Raw genomic sequence first — 21,624 nt, 5'->3', positions numbered from 1 at the left:
CCAAGAATAGGACATCATAACCTTTTAATTTTACTTTCAATAAGCAGTTTTCATTTTCATAGTAGGTATTATTTTCTCATTACAAAGGTATTAATTTGTTAGATGCAAAACCCATAAAACCATAGCATAGACAGGAACAAAGGAGAAAGCACCCACCATCCACAGGTACTCATGTTTCAGAGGCTGAGTCTTTTTGGCCTTCTGTTCTATGAAAATGCTATGTATATATTTATATCAAGAAAAATATCATAGTTTATCAATGTTTTTTCTGTATCCTTAATTTTCCCCCATATCAATCAATATCCTTATAGAGCATTTTAGTTGAATAGCATTTCATACTGCCCACATATTACAACTTAAATGCTTCAGAGAGAGACTGCATGGATTCCATATGGATTCCCCAAAGTGCAAACAATATTTCCAGTTTGCTTTTCATCAACAGTGGTTTCTTTCTGGCTGACCTGGTGAGAAGAGTGACAACGGAACATGCATCTAGAGAACAAAGATGGTGGGCTGACCTCTGGTGTGTTGGAGATGGAGCTACATCAGTCATCTGCTCCTATGTGTGCTGGCCTGGGAAGGCCAGGGCTGGCGGTACCTGCCACCAGCAACCGCAGGCTACTGCAGGGAGTCAACAGGGTAGACCCCACATCCCCCTACTCCAGCAGGGCAACTGGGCAGAGCTGCTTGGCTTCTGTGGACCAGGATTTTGGTTCATTCCTCACAGAGCAGAGGTGAGTTTATAATAGTTTTATCTGGTAAATGTGGAAGTCACAAATATTGTGTTTTATGAGTGTAGTTCCCCTATTTTTTGTGGGAAATTTTCAGATATTATACAAGGAATGCAAGAATCTTTCTATCATTAGATCACTTTCCTGGCCTGTTTCAAATGAATGCTCTTTCTAAAATGTAGCTAACATAACTCCAAAAGATTATAAAAATAGAAAAGAGTTTTTAGCATGAACTTGGAATTTATTATATTATTTTAAGGCGTTAAAAGTATTCCATGATTTTAAAAAGCACATGCTGTATCCTTATATGCTTATATATATGTATCTTGAAATATGCTTTATTCCTATAAATGTCAAGTGAATCATTTCAATATTGTTTTTCACGTTAGAAAAATCTTGATTTACATTAAAAAAACTTTTGATAAATCCTTAAATATTTACCAAAGTAAAATAATAAATAGGTATAAAAGTGTGCTATAAGTGTCTATTCATACCCATGTAGGGACATACTGGTTACTCTGCAGATCTGGGTATCCTGGTCCCTACAGGCAAGAAGTCCTGCTTGGGGCAGTTGCTTAGCCAGAACCCATGCAGTACCAGTGGTCTAATGTTGAAAAAGGCAAAGATCACAGAAATACATACAAGTGTGGTATATAGCCCTGCCACTTGTCTGAGACTGCCTTCTCAGGTCCTAGCTCTGCATGGCATCTGCTTTGATGCTTGGGAGTTTGCTGTCATCAGCATCTTTGGCTCAAGCTGCTCCGCTGCTGTGTTCCTGTGAATATAGAACGTTGGCACAGTAGGTGTGTGGGGATGGGGAGAGGTACCTGCCCATGAGTGTGCCTCTGGAGCTGAGTAGGGGATTGTCGGTGCCTGGCCCACCTGAACCAGTAAAGGGCTGCAGGTATGGTGGGGCTGGGTCCACTTGTCAAGGCATGCGCACAGGGCTACCTAGCCCATGGGAGAGCTTCCCACTGGGCTGGGGTGGGTGGGCAGCTCCCATCTGTGAGGGCCAGCTTTATTTTGTAAAGGGCTAGAGGAGGCCATTTCCTGTTTGTGTCCCACACCTGGAACTGTGGGGGTGGGGCAGCTCCTTACCTGGGAGGCCCTAGAGAGATAAAATCAGTGGCCATGGCTCCAAGCCACACTCCACTACCCCAACTGTGCAGGCAGCTAGGAGCAGGCAAAGGAGAAGGGCCCCTCCACCACCACCCACTGCCTCAGGTTGGCTGAGGCTGGGTGTGAGGCTGGCTTTCTCACATCCTCGATTGACTGTATGTAGATTTACACCTGGATATAGGAGAGAGCTATGGGCTCCACCTGAGTCAGAGTAAAAGGACAAATCTATATACAACCATATCTCAGAGATTTTCTGATTAGGTTCCAGACCACCACAAGAAAGCAGATATCTCAATAAAGCAACTCAAATGAGTTTTTTGTATCACAGTGAAAATAAAAGTTATGACTACACTGTACTGTAGTCTAATAAAGTGTGCAATAGTATTATGTCTACAAAAACAATGTGTATATCTTAATTAACAAATACTTTATTGCTTAAAAATGGTAACCATCAAAGATGGCTGAGAAGTAGGGGAACCTGGATTTCCCTTGTCCCTCAAACACGGCTGTATTGAGGTCAGATCACTTGGAACACCCAGGAAATCAACCTGCGGAGTGGCAGAAGGACCTCTGCAGGTGGAGGGAGACATTGGAGGGATTGAGGTATGTGTATATGAATTGGGGGAGATAAAATGGCATAGGCAAGGTGGGGAGGGAACCCCTTTTGTGAACAGACAAAAGGGAGAGAAAGAGAGAGGGATTCAGTATCTACTTAGCATTAGAGGAAAACCTCTCCAGACCATGGACTGGGGAATGAGAAATATGGAGAGTGCTGGTTTCCATTTTGCAAACAGCCTTAGGAGCTGAAACTTAGAGGTATGAAAGTGCCCGACTTTCTCTGGACTGGAGCCGGCTGTGTGTGCACGCCTGGCGGGAGAAGGAGCCAGCCCAGGGTGCTGTAGCAATCTCAGGGGCTCACTGGGAGAGAATAGTCCCTTTCTTCCAGTACTGTGGGAAGAGGATTTATTGCCTCCCCGGGACAAAAGACCCTTTGGTGGCAGCCAAAGGCCTTTTATCAGCAGGGCTGAGGGGCCCTACCGCTGGACAGGGTCCCCACAGTGCAGGACCGTTTAAGACATCAGGGTTTGAATCCCAGTCGAATGGCTAGAAGGCGCAGGAGAACTGTGGAGCAGGGCAAGCTAACTGTGCTATTCTGTGATGGCTGCCTAAATAGCATGGTTTGAGACCCCCGGTTGGGAGAGAGTTTGGAGTGTTGGCCATTTTTCTCCCAAACACCAACATGGAGGGACCTCAGGGAAGCAGCACAGCAGTCCCCCAGTGGAGGTGGGCTTACACCAAACCCCGCTCCTCCATGCCTGGCAACTGCTTTTCTACTGGAGCTAGACTGACTGAGCCAACGCAGCCAACCTCTCCTCCAGGTCAGCATAGCCACTGGTCCAAGGCACAACCAGACAACTGTTCTTTGTTTTTGTCTGTTTGTCTCTCTGTCTGTTGGTTTGTCTGTTCTTCTATTCTCTCTATCTTCTTCTTTTTTTCTTTTGGAATCAGGCTCATAGTTTCTGATTTGTTTTTGGTCAATTCATATATATATATATATATATATATATATATATATATATATATAATTTTTTTCTGCTTTTTTGGCTGTTTAGTCAGGCATTTTTACTCTTTTTACACCTTTCCAATATCTTCTTTTTCTTTATTTTATTTTCTCTCTCTCTGGATTAAGACTTATACTCTCTGTTTAGTCTTCTTTTCTCCCTTTTCATTTTTCTCTTTGTGTGGGATCAGGCTCCCCCCCCTTTCCTTTTTTTATAGGGCTACTTCAATGAACAAATCAAAGCACAACTGGTTGAAGGTCCAAACACTCCACCACTACAAGAAAGGAGGAGCTTTGAAGAGGACTGACCAGTGGGATAGAGCAGCCAAAATGCCACAATAGAGTGTATGCAACACACCAAAAAATTCCTGAAGTGACAGGCCCTGGATAGTGTATGACCCCTACTTAATATAGTAGTACTTGCAGGTATGGGACATATAACAAGCTATTAAAACATGTAAAAGACAGAAACCTAGCCAAAATAATGAAACAGAAGAACTCTTCTCAAAAGAAAATTCAGGAAGAAATGACAGCCAGAGATTTGCTCAAAACAGATATAAACAATATATCTGACAACAATTTAGAATAACAGTCATAAGACTACTAGCTGGGCTTGAAAAAAGCACACAAGACACCAGAGAAAACCTTTCTGCAGACACCAAAGACCTAGGAACTAGTCAGGATAAATTTAAAAATGCTATAACTGAGATGCAAAACAAATGATAAACAGTGACTGCGAAGATGGAAGAAGTGGAGGAGAGAATAGGTTAAGTAGAAGATAAACTTACAGAAAAAAAATTAAGCTGAAAAAAAGAGGGAAAGGAAATTACTAGAACATGAGGGGAGACTAGGAGAATTAAGTGATTCCAAGAAACTAAAAAATATCCAAATCATAGGAGTCTCAGGAGAAGAAGAGTGAGAAAAAGGGGCAGAAGGTTTTTTTGAGCAAAGTATAGCTGAGAACTTCCCTAATCTGGGGAAGGAAACAGGCATACAAATTCAAGAGGCACAGAGAACTCCCTTCAAACTAACAAACCAGGTCAACGCCATGACATATCATAGTGAAACTTACAAAATACAAAGATTTGAAGGAGAGTTCTGAAAACAGCTAGACACAAAAGGTTTTTTTGTGTACTTTATGTGTCTACTACAAGGGTAGACACATAATGTTAGTAGCAGACCTGTCCACTGAAACTTGGCAGGTCAGAAGGAAGTGGCTGGAAATATTCAATGTGCTGAATAGGAAAAATATTCAGCCAAGAATCCTTTATCCAGAAAGTCTGTCCAGAATAAAAGGAGAGATAAAGGCTTTTCCAGACAAAAACTAAAGGAGTTCATGACCACTAAACCAGCCCTGCAGAAAATCCTAAGGAGGACTCTGAATGGGAAGTAGCAGCAAAGACTACAAAGGACCGGAGACATCACCAAAATATGAAACTTACAGATAATACAATGGCAATAAATCCATATCTTTCAATCATCACTCTGAATGTAAGTGGACTAAATGTCCCAATAAAAAGACATGGAGTATCAGAATGGATTGAAAAAAAAAACAAAATCCATCTATATTCTGCCTACAAGAGACTCATTTGAGACCTAAGGACACCTGCAGATTGAAAGTGAGACCCATCTATCATGCTACTGGATGTCAAAAGAAAGCTGGAGTAGCCATACTTATATCAGACAAACTAGGTTTTATTTATTTATTTATTTATTTATTTATTACTATTTTTTAAATGTAATTTATTGACAAATTAGCTAATGTACAGTGTATACAGTGTGCTTTTGTTTTTGGGGGTAGATTTCTGTGATTCATCGCTTACATACAACACCTAGCACTCATCCCAAGAAGTCTTCTCCTCAATGCCCATCACTCATTTTTCCATCTCCCGCCATCAAACCTCAGTTTGTTCTCTGTATTTAAGAATCTCTTATGGTTTGCATCCCTCCCTCTCTGTTTGTAACTATTTTTTATCCTTCCCTTCCCCCATGGTCTTCTGTTAAATTTCTCAAGTTCCACATATGAGTGAAAATATATCATATCTGTTTTTCTTTGACTGACTTATTTCACTTAGCATAATATGCTCCAGTTCCATCCACGTTGCTGCATATGGAAGGATTTCATTCTTTCTCATTGCCAAATAGTATTCCATTGTGTGTGTGTGTGTATATATATATATATATATATATATATATATATATATATATATAAACCATATCTTCTTTATCCATTCATCAGTTGATGGACATTTAGGCTTTTTCCATAATTTAGCTGTTGTTGATAACACTGCTATAAGCATTGGGGCACATGTGCCCCTATGAATCAGCACTCCTGTATCCTTTGGATAAATTCCTAGTAGTGCTGTTGCTGGTTTATAGGGTAGTTCTATTTTTAATTTTTTTGAGGAACCTGCACACTGCTTTCCAGAGCAGCTGCACCAGTTTGCATTCCCTCCAACAGTGCAAGAGGTTTCCTGTTTCTCCACATCCTCCCCAGCATCTGTTGTTTCCTGAGTTATTAATTTTAGCCACTCTGACCAGTGTGAGGTGGTATCTCAGTGTGGTTTTGATTTGTATTTCCCTGATGATGAATGATGTTGAGCATCTTTTCATGTGTCTGTTGGTCATCTAGATGTCTTCTTTGGAAAAGTGTCTGTCTATTCATGTCTTCCCATTTCTTCACTGGATTATTTGTTTTTCGGGTGTTGAGTTTGGTAAATTCCTTATAGATTTTGGATACTAACTCTTTATCCAGTATGTCATTTGCAAATATCTTTTCCCATTCTATCAGTTGCCTTTAGTTTTGTTGATTGTTTCCTTTACTGTGAAGAAGCTTTTTTATGTTGATGATGTCCCAATAGTTCATTTTTGCTTTTAATTCCTTTGCCTTGGAGACATGGTGAGCAAGAAATTGCTGTGTCTGAGTTCAAAGAGGTTGTTGCCTGTTTTCTCCTGTAGGATTTTGATGGTTTCCTGTCTCACATTTAGGTCTTTCATCTACTTTCAATTTATTTTTATGTATTGTATAAGAAAGTGGTCCAGTTTCATCCTTCTGCATGTTGCTGTCCAGTTTTCCAAGCACCATTTGCTAAAGAGATTGTCTTTTTCCCATTGGATACTCTTTCCTGCTTTATTGAAGATTACTTGGCCATATATTTGTGGGTCCAATTCTGGGTTCTATATTCTATTTCATTGATTAATGTATTTGTTTTTGTGTCAATGATGATTACAGCTTTGTAGTAGAGGCTAAAGCCGACAAACTAGATTTTAAAACAAAGACTGTAATAAGAGATGAAGAAGGGAATTATATCATAAGTAAGGAGTCTACCCATCATAAAGAGCTAACAATTGTAAATGTTTGTGCTCCCAATGTGGAACACACAAGTTTATAAATCAATTAATCATAAATATAAACAAATGCATAGATAATAATACTGTAATTGTAGGGGATTTTAATACTCTACTTACACAATGGACATATTGTCTAGGCACAAAATCAATAAGGAAACAATAGCTCTGAATGACACATTGGACCAGAGGAATGTAACAGATATATTCAGACTTTTCATCCTAAATCAGCAGAATACATACTCTTTGTGAGTGCACATGGAACATTCTCCAACATAGATCACATACTGGTTCACAAAACAATCCTCAACAAATATAAAAAGCTTGAGATCATACCATGCATATTATCAGTCACAATGCTATGAAACTTGAAATCAACCACAAGAAAAAATTTGACAAGCCCCAAAATACACAGATGTTAAAGAACATCCTACTAAAGAATGAATGGGTCAACCAGGAAATTAAAGAAGAAATTTAAAAATATATAGAGACAAATGAAAATGAAAAAACAACAGTCCAAACCCTTTGGGCTGCAACAAAGGCAGTCCTAAGAGGAAAATACATTGCAACTGAGGCCTATCTCAAGAGGCAAGAAATGTCCCGAATACACAACCTAATCTTCCACCTAAAGGAGCTAGAAAGTCAGCAGCAAAGAAACCCCAAAGTCAGTAGAATAAGACACATAACAAAGATTAGAGCAGAAATAAACAGTATATAATAAAAAAATTAGTACAACATATCAATGAATCTAAGAGTTGTTTTATGGAAAGAATAAACAAAATTGATAAACCCCTAGCCAGACTTTTTTTAATTAAAAAAAAATTTAATGTTTATTTATTTTTGAGAAACAGAGAGAGACAGCGAGAGCAGAGAGAGAGAGACACAGAATCTGAAGCAGGCTCCAGGATCTGATCTATCAGCAGAGAGCCCAATGCAGGGTTTAAACCCATGAACCATGAGATCATGACCTGAGCCAAAGTTGGATGCTTAACTGAGTGAGTCACCCAGGCACACCCCTAGCCAGACTTTTCCAAAAGAAAAGTAAAGGACCCAAATAGGTAAAGTCATGAATGAAATAGGAGAGATCACAACCAATGCCACAGAAATACAAACAATTATGATAGAATACTATGAAAAATTATATGCCAAAAAAACTGGACAATATTGAAGAACAGACAAATTCCTAGATAGTCACACACCATCAAACCTCAAACAGAAAGAAATTGAACATTTGAACAGACTCATAACCAGTGAAGAAATTGAATTGGTAATCAAAAATTGTCCCCCAAAATAAGATTCCTGGACCAGATTGAATTCTACCAGACATTTAAAGCAGAGTTAATACCTATTCTTCTCAAGCTGTTCCAGAAAGTGGAAATGGAAGGAAAGCTTCAAGACTCATTCTATGAAGCGAGAATTACCTTGATTCCAAAACCAGACAAGACCCCACTAAAAAGGATAATAAAAGCCCAATATCTCTGATGGAATTGGGCAGAAATTCTAAACAAGATACTAGCAAATCGAATTAAACAGTACATTAAAAGAATTATTCACTATGATCAAGTGGGATTCTTTCCTGGGCTGCAGGACTGGTTCAATATTCACAAATCAACCAACATTATAGATCACATTAATAGAAGAAGGAATAAGAACCATATGATCCTGTCAATAGATGCAGAAAAGGCATTTGAGGGGTGCCTGAGTGGCTCAGCTGGTTGAACGTCCGACTTCAGGTCATGATATCATGGCTCGTGAGTTGGAGCCCTGTATCAGAGTCACCACTGCCAGTGTGGAGCCAGCTTTGGATCTTCTGTCCCCTTCTGTCTCTGGTCCCATCCCCACTCATGCTTTCTGTCTCTCAAGAATAAATAAACACTAAAAAAAGAAAAAGCATTTGACAGAATACGGTATCCAAGAATGAATTCTTAATAAAAACCCTCAAGAAAGTTGGTATAGAAGGAATATACCTTAATATCATAAAAGCCATATATTAAAGGCCCACCATTGATATCATCCTCAATGAGGAAAACCTGAGGGCTTTCTCTAGATCAGAAACATAACAGGGAGTCCACTCTCACCACTGTTATTTAACATAGTGTTGGAAGTCCTAGCCTCAACAATCAGACAACAAAACAAAATAAAAGGCATCCAAATTGGCAAAGAAGAAGTCAAACTGTCACTCTTCACAGATGACATGATACTCTGCATGGAAAACCCAAAAGGCTCCACCAAAAAACTAGAGCTGATACAAGAATTCAGTACAGGTGTAGGATATAAAATCAATCTACAGAAATCAGTTGCATTTCTATACACCAATAGTGAAGCAACAGAAAGAGATATCAGGGAATTGATCCGTTTACAATTGCATCAAAAAACCATAAAGTACCTAGGAATAAACCTAACCAAAGATGTAAAAGATCTGTACACTGGAGACTATAGAAATCTTGTGAAAGAAATTGAAGAAGACGCAAAGAAAAGGAAAAACAGTCCATGCTCTTAGATTGGAAGAACAAATATTGTTAAAATGTTGATACTACCCAAAGCAATCTACACTCAATGCAATCCCTATGAAAATAACACCAGCATTCTTCATAGAGCTAGAACAATCCTAAAATTTGTATGGAAACACAAAATACCCCAAATAGCCAAAGTAATGTTGAAAACAAAAACCAAAGCTGGATGCATCACTATCCCAGGCTTTAGCCTTTATTACAAAGATGGAATCATCAAGACAGTATGGTATTGGCACAAAAACAGACACATAGATCAATGGAATAGATCTGTGGATCTATTGGAATGGAATCTATGTATCTGTGTGGAATAGAATAGAGAACCCAGAAATGGACCTACAAATGTATGACCAACTAGTCTTCAATAAAGCAGGAAAGAGTATCCAATGGTAAAAAGATAATCTCTTTAGCAAATGGTGCTTGGAAAACTGGACAGCAACATGCAGAAGAATGAAACTGGAACTACTTTCTTACACCATACACAAAAACAAATTGAAAATGGATGAAAGACCTAAATGTGAGACAGGAAACCATCAAAATCCTACAGGAGAAAACAGGCAGCAACCTCTTTGACCTTGGCTGCAGCAACTTCTTACTTGACATGTCTCTGAAGGCAAGGGAAATAAAAGTAAAAATGAACTATTGGGACCTCATAAAGATAAAAGAAAACTTCACAGTGAAGGAAACAATCAACAAAACTCAAAGTCAACTGATGGAATAGGAGAAGATATTTGCAATTGACATATAGGAAAAAGTGTTAGTACCAAAAATCTATAAAGAACTTACCAAACTCAACACCTGAAAAACAAATAATCCAGTGAGGAAGTTGGCAGAAGACGAATAGACACTTTTCCAAAGAAGACATCCAGATGGCCAACAGACACATGAAAAGATTCTCAACATCGCTCATCATCAAGGAAACACAAATAAAAACCACACTGAGATACCGCCTCACACCAGTCAGAGTGGCTAAAATTAACAACTCAGGAAACGAGATGTTGGAGAGGATGTGGAGAAAGGGTAACCCTCATGCACTGCTGGTGGGAATGCAGTGTGGTGCAGCCACTCTGGAAAACAGTGTGGAGGTTCCTCAAAGAATCAAAAATAGCAGACTACACTGAATGTTAACTAACTTGAGAATAAATTTTTAAAAATGCTTACCATCATCTGAGCTTTTACAAGTTCTAATAGCCAATTACAAATCACCATAACAAATATCATAGTAGTGGAAAATTTGAAATATTGCAGGGACACCTGGGTGGCTCAGTCAGTTGAGTGTCCTGTTCCTGATTTTGGGTCAAGTCCTGATCCATGGTTTGTGGGATCTAGCCCCATGTCAGGCTCCTTGCTGATAGCGTGGAGACTGCTTGGGATTCTCTCTCCTCTCTCTGCCCCTCCTCCAGCTTGCTTTCTCTCACTGTCGAAATAAACAAGCATTTTTTAAAAGGAAAAAATTTAAATATTGCAAGAATTACCATAATGTGGAAGACATGAAGTGAGCAAACACTGTTGGGAAAATGGTACCAATAGACCTTCTCCTCACAGGGTTGCCACAAATTTTCAATCTGTAAATAATGCAATATTTGCAATGCCCAGTAAAAGGAAGCACAATAAAACAAGGTATGCCTGTAACTTATTTAGAGGCTGTGACAGGAAAGAAAATGGAGGCACTTCGCTTTATGCATGTAAGTTCAGCTGTTCAATAAACTGAGTATTAATACTTATAATCTTGAAAGTCAGGATAAGTAAGAAATGACAAGGGCTGAGAATGAAAGAGGCCAATAACAGACAAAACTCATTTAGGAAGAGACTGGTCAAAAGCACTGGAAGGGACCCAGGGGTACATGTATCAGCTGGTTGGGGCATTAGGATGGTCCCAGCCAGTATGTAAAGGGGATGAAAAGCTAATGAGCTTTTAATTTACAGAGTAAGACATTGAAGTGGGTAACAGTCTGCACAACTAGGAGAGTATTTTTACAAATTCTTTTACCTTCAGTGTACCAGGAGGCAATCTGGAGACACCCATTATGGGCTTACAGGCAGGTCTTGTCCCTTGGGACCTGATTCCAGGTACAGTAGGATGGAGAGCATGAGGAGGGTGTGCTGAGGGCTCAGGAATGTACCAGCAGCTGCCTGAGGATTGGAGAAAACTTGGGGGACAAAAGGCCTCTGTGCAGCTCTCTCAACCCTTCTGTCCCCACATGGTAAGGATAGAGCCCAGAAATTTCTACCCTCCTCAACAGGGGGACAAACAGAAGGAAGTGTCTATGGAGCTAGTCTGGGGACCTCTTCATCAGGGCAAAGGGCCAGACCTCAGGGATGCAGGGATGGTCCATAGATTTAGGGTAAGGGAGGTGAGAGTAGGTGGAAGCCAGGAGACAACAGCCATAGATGAGGACAGGTCCCAGGGATGGTAGAGATGAGCACTCATGAGCCATAACTTCCCCTGTAGAGCTTCTAGGAGAGGGAGCAACAGCAACTAGGAAACCTATAGGGGCAGCTCACAAAAGACCCAGGAGAATGGCTGTTGGCTAGTCCTCCTGTGGTGTGAGCCTTTAGGACAAGGATCAGCTTGGTGTAAGTATGGAGGGTGTAGTCCATCCTCACTTGTGCACTTAGGTGAGTTCCTCAAACAGCATGCTCTTCCTGGGCAGGGATGTGCTGGTGTTGACTGGTTGCCCCAGATGCATCTCTTTTTAAACGTTATTCAAGGGCTTCATTACATTTTGCAATTCTTGTTTCATGAGAATAAGTATAAAATGAAGAGATGTGTTCATGTGGGTAATAAAACACAGAGGTCTTTCAAACCTAATATAGGTAAGGCAGGATGGAAATCACTGGATATGCAAACAAACAAACAAACAAACAAAAAACAAACCAACTCTTTACCTCAGAGAATTGAAAACTTATTAACTGTTATAGGTTTGTGAAGAGAATGAAACTAAAGAATGCTATGATAAGTTACAAATACATTGCTTAATATTGTGTTGAAAGGTAATTTGGGATTTCATATTTTTTAACTCTCTGAGAACAGTCCTCTTGCAACCTGTTCATTTTCTGTTAATTCTTAATAGAAGGGAAGCAGGCAGATGTTTGCAGAGTGTTGCACCCCTTTTGTCCTTTGACTTCCAACAAGTCTAGGGGCAGTTTCTCAAATCAGTTGTACCACCTGTGTACAAACTGGTTAGTAAGTGTTTTCTTAAAACTATTAAAATCTTTGTGAAACAAGGCAGGGTATAGATAATGTGACTATCATGTCTTTCATAACACCTTTTATTGTATCCTGTGGCTTTATAGAAAGCCATTTTCTGAAATGAAATCTCAAAATTGTTTTGGCTATTCTATGCCATTAGCCTTTTCATATAATTCTATCATCAATATGTCAATTAAAAAAATTCTGCTGGCATGTTGATTGGAGCTTCACTGAACCCATATGAATTTAGGGGGGATTGATATTTTAATATTGAGTTTTCTGATCCAGGAACTTAGTATATCTCTCATTTATTTTGTTCTTATATAATTTATCTCAGTAATGTTTTATAGTTTTTAGTGAGCAGGTCCTGGACATATTTGGTTAAATTTATCTATAAATAGCTCATTTTTGATATTTTTAAAATGGTGTTTTCAACATTAATTTACATTTGTTCATTGTAAATATATAAAACATAGTTCATTTTGTGCATTGATCTTATATCCTTCCTAAACTCACTTATTAATTCGAGTAATATTTTTGTTTGCAAATTTTTGTTTGGATTTTATAAATAGATAATCGTGTCTGTGAATAAACACAGTTCTACAAATCAACATAAAAATCAATTGTCTTTGTATACATGAGTAATGAATAATCTGAAAATAAAATTAAAACATTTCCATTCACAAAAACTTTAAAAAGAATAAAATCCTTAGGATTATATTTAACAAAAGGAGTGCAAGACTCTTATAAATGAACATTGAATAATTTTGCTGAGAGAAATTAAAGGAGATTTAGATAAATGGAAAGACATTCAGTGTTCACTGTGATTGGAAACCAGTGTTGTTAAGATGATAATTTTTCCTAGATCTATAGATTTAGCACAATCCCTAAAACAATCTCAGGAGTTTTTTTTTTTTTTTGGGGGGGGGGAGCAGAAATTATTGAGCTGATTCTAAAATTTACATGGAAAGGTAAAGAATCCAAAATAGGAAAAATGATCTTGAAAAAGAAAATGAATTCATGGGACTTTTTCTTCTAAATTTTGAAACTTGCTTCAGAAGAATAATATCAGTAAAATGGCAGAGTCGGAAGTTTCTACCTCTTGTTCCCCACATAGACATGGAAAAATAAGCAGAAATGCTCAGAACAAACATTGTCAGAACTCTAGAAATCAGTAAAAAATAATTAAAGCTACCAAGCAAATGCTGAACCAAGTAAAAGGCAATTTGAAAGTGGTAGGAAAGTTTTGTGGCATTTTTACTTGCCCTTGCCCTGCTCCTTCCCAATAATGGTTGGCAGTATTAGCCATGACAGACCAATTTTAAAACCTGACCCTTGGTTACAGACAGAGAAGAGCAGACCTTACTTGTAAATTATTGTGTGTGTCTCTTCTAACCTATTTGAGGGCCAGCTGAAGGAGACTCTCATCTCTCTTTTGCCTAACCTGGAACAGATAGTAAAAGTGGTGGGTGTTGCTTGAAACACTGTAAGGGGATTTAACAAATTGCAGATATCAGGGACAGAAATTACTTGTTGAGATGTATCACAGAGTGCCTAAGCCCCAGGTGCAAAACTTGGGGAGATTCTTTGGAAAAGTAGGATAATAAACAATACCCATTTGTAGGGGCAATTTAGAAAGCTATATATGGTGAGGGCAAGATCCATGGCCAGAAAAGACTGGAGAAGACCCTCAACTTTCACCTCAAGCATAGCCCTTGTTCTGGTGGAAGACTAACTAAATGTTGATGGAATACCCCAGAACAGAGTCAATCCGTAAAGACTGAGAAAAGTGTTTGCGTTTTTTATATGTGTATTTTTTTCTTTCTTTTTCTTTTCTTTTTTGGCTTGTTTTCTTAAATTCCTGGCATTCAAGGATATCTTTGTCAAAACATTAACTCAACATGAACTGAAGGAATACAGATGTTAGTGATCACACACAAGTAGAAATACAGTCTTTGGAAAAACTAATATAAAATTAAATGTAAAAATTTTTCTTTTTCAAAATTTATTTAAATTGTAGCTAATTAACATATAGTATAATATTGATTTCAGGAGTAGAATTTAGTGATTCATCACTTACACCCAGTGCTCATCATAACAAGTAGTCTCCTTAATTCCCATCCCCCATTTTGCCCATCCCCCATGCACCTCCTTCCATCAACCCTCAGTTCTCTATGTTGAGGATCTCTATGGTTTGCTTCACTGTCTCTCCTTTTTTTCACTTTCCTCTACATTCATCTGTTTTGTTTCTTAAAGTCCACATATGAATGAAATTATAAGATATTTGGCTTTATCTGACTGGCTTATTTCACTTAGTAAAATACACTCTAGCTCCATTCACATCGTTGCAAATGGCAAGATTTTATTCTTTTTGATGGATGAGTAATATTCCATTGTGTGTGTGTGTGTGTGTGTGTGTGTGTGTGTGTGTGTATACACACACACACATATACATGCATATAAATGGATATGTATATACAGATATATGTGGATACAGATCTGTATCCATTCATCAGTTGATGGACATTTGGGCTCTGTCCATAGTTTGGCATTGTCGATAAGGCTACTGTAAACATTGGGGTACACGTACCCCTTCAAGTCAGTATTCTGTATCCTTTGGGTAAATACCTAGTAGTGCAATTGCTCTATTTTTAACTTTTTGAGGAAACTCCATACTGTTTTCCAGAGTGGCTTCATCAATTTGCATTCTTACCAACAGTGAAAGTGTTCCCCTTTCTCTGCAATCTTGCTGACATCTGTTGTTTCCTGAGTTATTAATTTTAGCCATTTTGACAGGTGTGAGGTGGTATCTCATTGTGTTTCTGATTTGTAATTCCCTGATGATGAGTGATGTTGAGCATCTTTTCATGTGTCTCTTAGCCATCTGTATGTCTTCTTTGGAAAAATATCTATCCATGTATTCTTCCCATTTCTTAACTGGATTATTTGTTTTTCAGGTGTTGAGTTTGATAAGTTCTTTATAGATTTTTGATACTAACCCTTTATCCAATATGCCACTTGCAAATATCTTCTCCCATTCTATAGGTTGCCTTTTAGTTGTGTTGATTGTTTCCTTTGCTATGCAGAAGATTATCTTCAGGTGCCTGGGTGGCTCAGTCAGTTAAGTGGCCAACCTCAGCTCAGGTCATGATCTCACAGTCTGTGAGTTTGAGCCCTTTCGGGCTCTGTGCTGACAGCTCAGAGCCTGCTTCGGATTCTGTGTCTCCCTTCTGCACCTCCCCCACTCACACTCTGTCCCTGTCTCTCTCTCAAAAATAAATAAACATTAAAAAATTAAAAAAAAAAAGAAGATTATCTTGATGAGGTCTCAATAGTTCATGTTTGCTTTTGTTTCCCTTACCTCTGGCAACGTGTCTGGTAAGAAGTTGCTGTGGCCAAGGTCAAAGAAGTTGCTGCCTGTATTCTTCTCTAGGATTATGGTAGTCTTTGTGTCTCACATTTAGATGTTTCACCTTTTTGAACTTATTTTACTATGTGATGTAAGAAAGTGGTCCAGTTTCATTCTTCTGCATGTCGTTGTCCAGTTTTTCCCATATCATTTGTTGAAGAGACTGTCTTTTTTTTCCATTGGATATTCTATCTTACTTTGTTGAAAATTATTTGACCATATAGATGTGGATCCATTTCTGTATTTTCTGTTCTGTTTCATTGATCTATGTGTCTGTTCTTGTGCCAGTACCATACTGTCTTGATGACTACAGCTTTGTAATATAGCTTGTAGCTTGGAATTTGTGATGCCTCCAGCTTTGCTTTTTGTTTTTCAGGATTGCTTTGGTTATTCAGGGTCTTTTGTGGTTCCATACAAATTTTAGGATTATTTATTCTAGCTCTGTGAAAAATGCTGTTCATATTTTGATAGAAATTGCATTAAATGTGTAGATTCCTTTGAATAGTATAAACACTTTCACAATGTTTGTTCTTTTATTCTATGAGCATGGAATGTTTTCCCATTTCTTTGTATCTTCTTCAATTTCTTTCGTAAATGTTCTAAAGTTTTAAGAGTACAGATCTTTTACCTCTTTGGTTAAGTTTATTTCTAGGTATCTTAAGATTTTTGGTATAATTGTAAATTGTATTTATTCCTTTTTCTGCTGCTTCATTACTGGTGTATAGAAATTCAACAGATTTCTGTGTGATTTTATATACTATGACTTTGCTGAATTCATGTATCATTTCTAGCACTTTTTGATGAAGTCTTTCAGGTTTTCTACATATAGTATCATGTTATCTGCAAATAGTGAGTTTGACTTCTTCCTTGTCAATATTATTGTCTTTGATTTTTTTTTGTTGTCTGATTGCTGAGGCTACGACCTCCAGTAGTATATTAAATAACAGGGTTGAGAGTTGACATCCTTGTGTTCTTACTGACCATAGAGGAAAAGCTCACAGCTTTTCCCAATCGAGGATGAAATTAGCTGTGGGTCTTTTGTATATGGCCTTTAGGATGTTGAGGTATGTTCCCTCTGTCTCAACTTTCTTGAGGGTTTTTTTTTTAAAAAAATCAAGAATGGATGCTGTATTTTTTCAAATGCTTTTTTTGCATCTATTGAGAGGATCATTTGGTTCTTATTCTTTATTAATGTGGTGTATCATGTTGATTAATTTGCAAATATTCAACCACTCTTGCAGCCCAGGAAAAATTCCCACTTGATTGTGTTAATTCTTTTAATGTACTGTTGGGTTCAATTTACTAGTATCTTGCTGAGAATTTATGCATCCAGGTTCATCAGAGATATTTGTCTGTAATTCTCCTGTTTAGTGGGGTCTTTGTCTGGTTTTGGAATCAAGGTAATGCTGGTCTTGTAGAAGGAGTTTTGACATTTTCTTTTAATTGCTATTTTTTTATTAAAAATTTTTTAATGTTTACTTTTGAGAGAGAGAGAGGGTGAGCAGGGGAGGGACAGAGAGAGAGGGAGACACAGAATCCAAAATAGGCTCCAGGTTCTGAGCTGTCAGCACAGAGCCTGATGGAGGGCTCGAACCCACCAACTGTGAGATCATGACCTGAGCCGAAGTCTGATGCTCAACCGACTGAGCTTTCCAGGCGCCCTTTCAATTTCTATTTTTTGGAACAGTTTGAAAAGAGTAGGCATTAATTCTTCTTTAAACGTCTCGTAGAATTCCTTTGAGAAGTCATCTGGTCCTGGACTTTTGTTTGTTGGGAGATTTTTGATTACTGATTCAATTTCTTTGCTGGTTATGGGTCTATTCAGATTTTCTATTTCTTCCTATTTCAGTTCTGGTAGTTTGTGAGTTTCTAGGAATTTATTCTTTTCTTCCAGATTGCCCAATTTGTAAGCTTAAAATTTTTCATAATATTCTCTTATGAATGTTTGTATTTCTGTGGTATTGATTGTGGTCTTTCCTCTTTATTCATGATTTTATCTATTTGGTCCTTTTTCTTTTGTTTTTGATAAGTCTGGCTCGGGATTTTCAAATTTAGTAATTCTTTCAAAGAAGCAGCTCCTAGTTTTATTGATCTGTTTTACTGTTTTTTAAAAAAATATATCATTATTTCTGCTCTAGTCTTTATTATTTCCCTTCTTTTGCTGGCTTAGGCTTTATTTGCTGTTTCATTTCTATGTTAGGTGTAAAGTTAGGCTATGTATTTGAGACCTTTCTTCTTGTTATATACTTCCCTATTATGACCATTTTTGCTGCATCCAAAAGTTTTGGACTGTCATGTTTTCATTTTCATTTGCTTTCATGTATTTTTAAAATTTATTCTTTAATTTCCTGGTTAACCCATTCATTCTTAAGTAGAATGAACCACCATTTATTCCTGCTATTTCCAAATTTTTTCTTATGGTTAACTTCAAGTTCATAGTATTGTGATGTGAAAATATGTATAGTGTGAATTCAACCTTATTGTACTTGTTGAGGGCTGATTCGTGACCAAGTATGTGATCTATTTTGGGGGAGTGTTCCATGTGCACTCAGAAAGAATGTGTATTCTGCTGCTTTAGGATGAAATGTTCTGAATATATCTGTTAAGTCCATCTGGTCCAGTGTGTCATTCCAAGCCATTGTTTACTTGTTGATTTTCTGCTTAAATAATCTGTCAATTGCTATAATTGAGGTATTAAAGTCTCCCAATATTATTGTTATCAATGAGTTTCTGTATTAATTGGTTTATATATTTGGGTGCTCCCAGTTGGGGGCATAAACATTTACAATTGCTATTGTAAATTGATGGATAGACCCCTTAATTATGATATAGTGCCCTTCTTCATCTCTTGTTACAGTCTTTGGTTTAAAATCTAGTTTGTCTGATATAAATATGGGTACTCCAACTTTCTTTTGATGTCCATTAGCATGAGAGATTGTTGTCCAACCCCTCACTTTCAATCTGCCAGTGTCTTTAGGTCTAAAATGAGTCTCTTGTAGGCAGCATATATATGTGTCTTTTTTTTTTAATCCATTCTGATACCCTATGTCTTTTGATTGGGGCATTTAGTCCATTTACATTTAGAATGATTATTGAAAGATATGAATTTAGTGCCATCACATTACCTATAAAGTCATTGTTTCTGGAGATTTTCCCTCTTCCTTTCTAGTCTTTGTTGCTTTGTGGTATATCCTGCCACTCCCCTCTGGCCTGCCAGGTTTCTGTGGACAGATCTGCTGATAACCTGATTTATCCTTCCTTGTAGATTAAGTATTTATTTTCCCTTGCTGCTCTCAGGATTCTTATCTGTGTAATTTGCAAATTTTACTACAATACGTCTTGGTTAGGCTAGCCTGCTTTTGTTGATTTTGATTGGAGTTCTCTGTACCTCCTGGATTTCCCCCAGATTAGGGAAGGTTTTAGTTATAATTTGCTCAAACAAACATTCTTCCCCGTTTTGCCTCTCTTCTCCTGGGACTTTTAGATATGAAAGTTATTATGCTTTATGAGTCTTTGATTTCCTTAAGTCTACATTTGTGATCCAATATTTTTCTTTCCCTCTTCTTTTCAGCTTCATTCATTCCCATAATTTTATCCTCTCTATCACTGATTTGTTCCTCTGCTTTATCCATCCTTGTCATTGCACACAGTCAGTTTTGCATCTCCATTATAGCATTTTTAAATTGCAGACTGACTAGGTTTTAGTTCTTTTATCTTTAAAGTAGGTGATTCTCTAGTGTCTTCTATGCTTTTCTCAGCCCAGTTAGTATCCTTATCATTGTTGTTTTTAAATTATGGTTAAGGCATATTACTTATATCTGCTTTAATTAGATCCCTGGCCATGACCTCTTTTTGTACTCTCTTTTGGGATGAATTCGTCTTCTTGTCATTTTGTCCAGGCCACTCTATTTTTTGTGTTTGTGTTAGGCAAGTCTGTTATATTTCCTCCTCCTGAGAGTAATGGCTATATTAAAAAGAGGTCTTATACCGTCCAGAGCTTGGAGCTATGCAAAGTGTTTCTGGTGTATGATATGTTCATTATATCATTGTGTTTTGGCTGCTATTTCCTCAGGTCAGTCCCTTGCAGAGTTTCTCCTTACCTATAGCAGGGAGTGTTTGGACTTTGTCCAGAATGTGGTGAGTTTTAACTAGGTGTGCTTTGGTCTGCTTGTTAAAATAAGCCTCATCCTATTTTCATTATAACTGAAGCTTTGCAGCACTCTACAAACAGTAGACCTGGTGTGTGTGTGTGTGTGTGTGTGTGTGTGTGTGTGTGTGTGTGTGGTTTGTGTTGGTCTTCTGGAGAAGGGACCTGCTGCTTCTCTGGCCCTCAGGTACACTTGCACTAATAAAGATATACCTGCAGAACACATGAGGGCAGGGCTTGTTGTGACTCAAACCTAAACCGTGGGTCCTTTGCTACTTGCTGAAGTCTGTCCTTGGTAATGGGTGGGGTAAAAAATAGCATTGAGCCACTCTCTTCCCAGGAGGGGGATGTTCGCCCCCCACCCCCCTGCTGTTCAGGAAGCCCTCCAGATGAGCAATCTTCCTTCTCATGTCCCAGGCTTCTGTCAGGTCCCTGCCATCACCCAGTCTGTGTCTGTGCCATGTGCCTGCCTGACAGTGCAGTAGTCCTGTGTTTTACCTTAGGTGTACAGCTGGGTTTTAAAACTCCAAGTTTTAGGGACCAGGCTAAACATAGACCTGCACTGGTCTTCTGGGAAAGGGTCTCGCCATGCTCTGGATGCTGTCAGTTTGTCCCAGAAAGCAGCCATACGACTGCACAGTGGCTTGTAGTTTATGGTAAAGCACAGCAAAAAACCTGTGTCTGGGTTATCTGTCCTTAACAGGTTCCTCTGCTACTATAGTAATGAATGGGGGTGCTCAGTGGTTACTCTAGGTTCTTTTGTCCCCTGAGAGGTAATGCTACCTCTCCCAAATGCACTCCCAAGAAGGGGAACTGTCTCTCCCAGCATATCACAGGGGATCCCACAAGTACACTGTCCACTCATGGGCCTCTGTTTCCTTCTCCACCACTACACCTGCCAGGATGGACCCCTGTGATGGTGCACACTTTTTAAGCTTCAGACTTTGAGCTCCACTCTTTGTAAAAACTTGCAATAATCAGCCCCTCTCATTTTCTTAGTTAATGGTTTTGGGGAATGCAATTTTCTGCATGCTGCTTTCTCTCTCTCTCCCTCCTTCTCTCTCTCTCTTTCTCTCTTCCTTCTCCTCCTCCTCTCATAGTCGTCATCGTCATCGTCATCCTCCTCCTCTTCCTCCTCCTTCTTTTTATTCTCTCTCTTTCTCTCTGATCAGGGCTTCTTCCACTTCACAGCACCTGTGATTCTTTTGTCCTCCAAATCACATCTCTGCAGCTCCTACCTTCCATGATGTGGCCTATTTTCTCCTTATAGCTGTGTGGTTTGTTCTTTCAGTTCTCTGATTGATTTCTTTGGTGTTCAGAAGGATTTGATATTAATATAGCTGTGTTTTAAGGACAAGGCAATCATAAAGTTCCCCTACTACTCCACCATCTTAACTCCTCTCCCCTTATTTTGTCTGATATTAATATAGCCATCCTAGTTCTCTTTTGGTTACTGTTTTCATGGAATATTATTTTCTACCTTTTTATTTTCAACATACTTGTGTGTTTAGATCTAAAGTGAGTCCCTCGTATATAGCATATAGTTGGTTCTTGTTTTTTAATTTATTCTGTCAGACTCTGCCTTTTTTACAGATAAGGAAAGATA

General features: G+C 38.3%; 1 protein-coding gene across 1 annotated transcript in view; it reads left to right on the top strand.

Annotated features, from left to right (window-relative positions):
* The window catches only part of OCA2 (OCA2 melanosomal transmembrane protein), a 504,528-nt gene that overhangs the window by 28,846 nt on the left and 454,058 nt on the right, over window positions 1-21,624 (top strand). Inside the window, exon 2 of the mRNA XM_043554904.1 lies at window positions 443-734. Coding sequence (XP_043410839.1) covers window positions 487-734 — 248 coding nt within the window. The 5' untranslated portion in view covers window positions 443-486. The remainder of the gene's footprint in view (window positions 1-442; window positions 735-21,624) is intronic.

This window comes from Prionailurus bengalensis, chromosome B3 (assembly GCF_016509475.1).
Source record: "Prionailurus bengalensis isolate Pbe53 chromosome B3, Fcat_Pben_1.1_paternal_pri, whole genome shotgun sequence".
Classification (NCBI taxonomy): domain Eukaryota; kingdom Metazoa; phylum Chordata; class Mammalia; order Carnivora; family Felidae; genus Prionailurus; species Prionailurus bengalensis.
The sequence above is the reverse complement of the archived record's forward strand: the minus strand, read 5'-3'. Positions and strand labels throughout refer to the sequence as shown.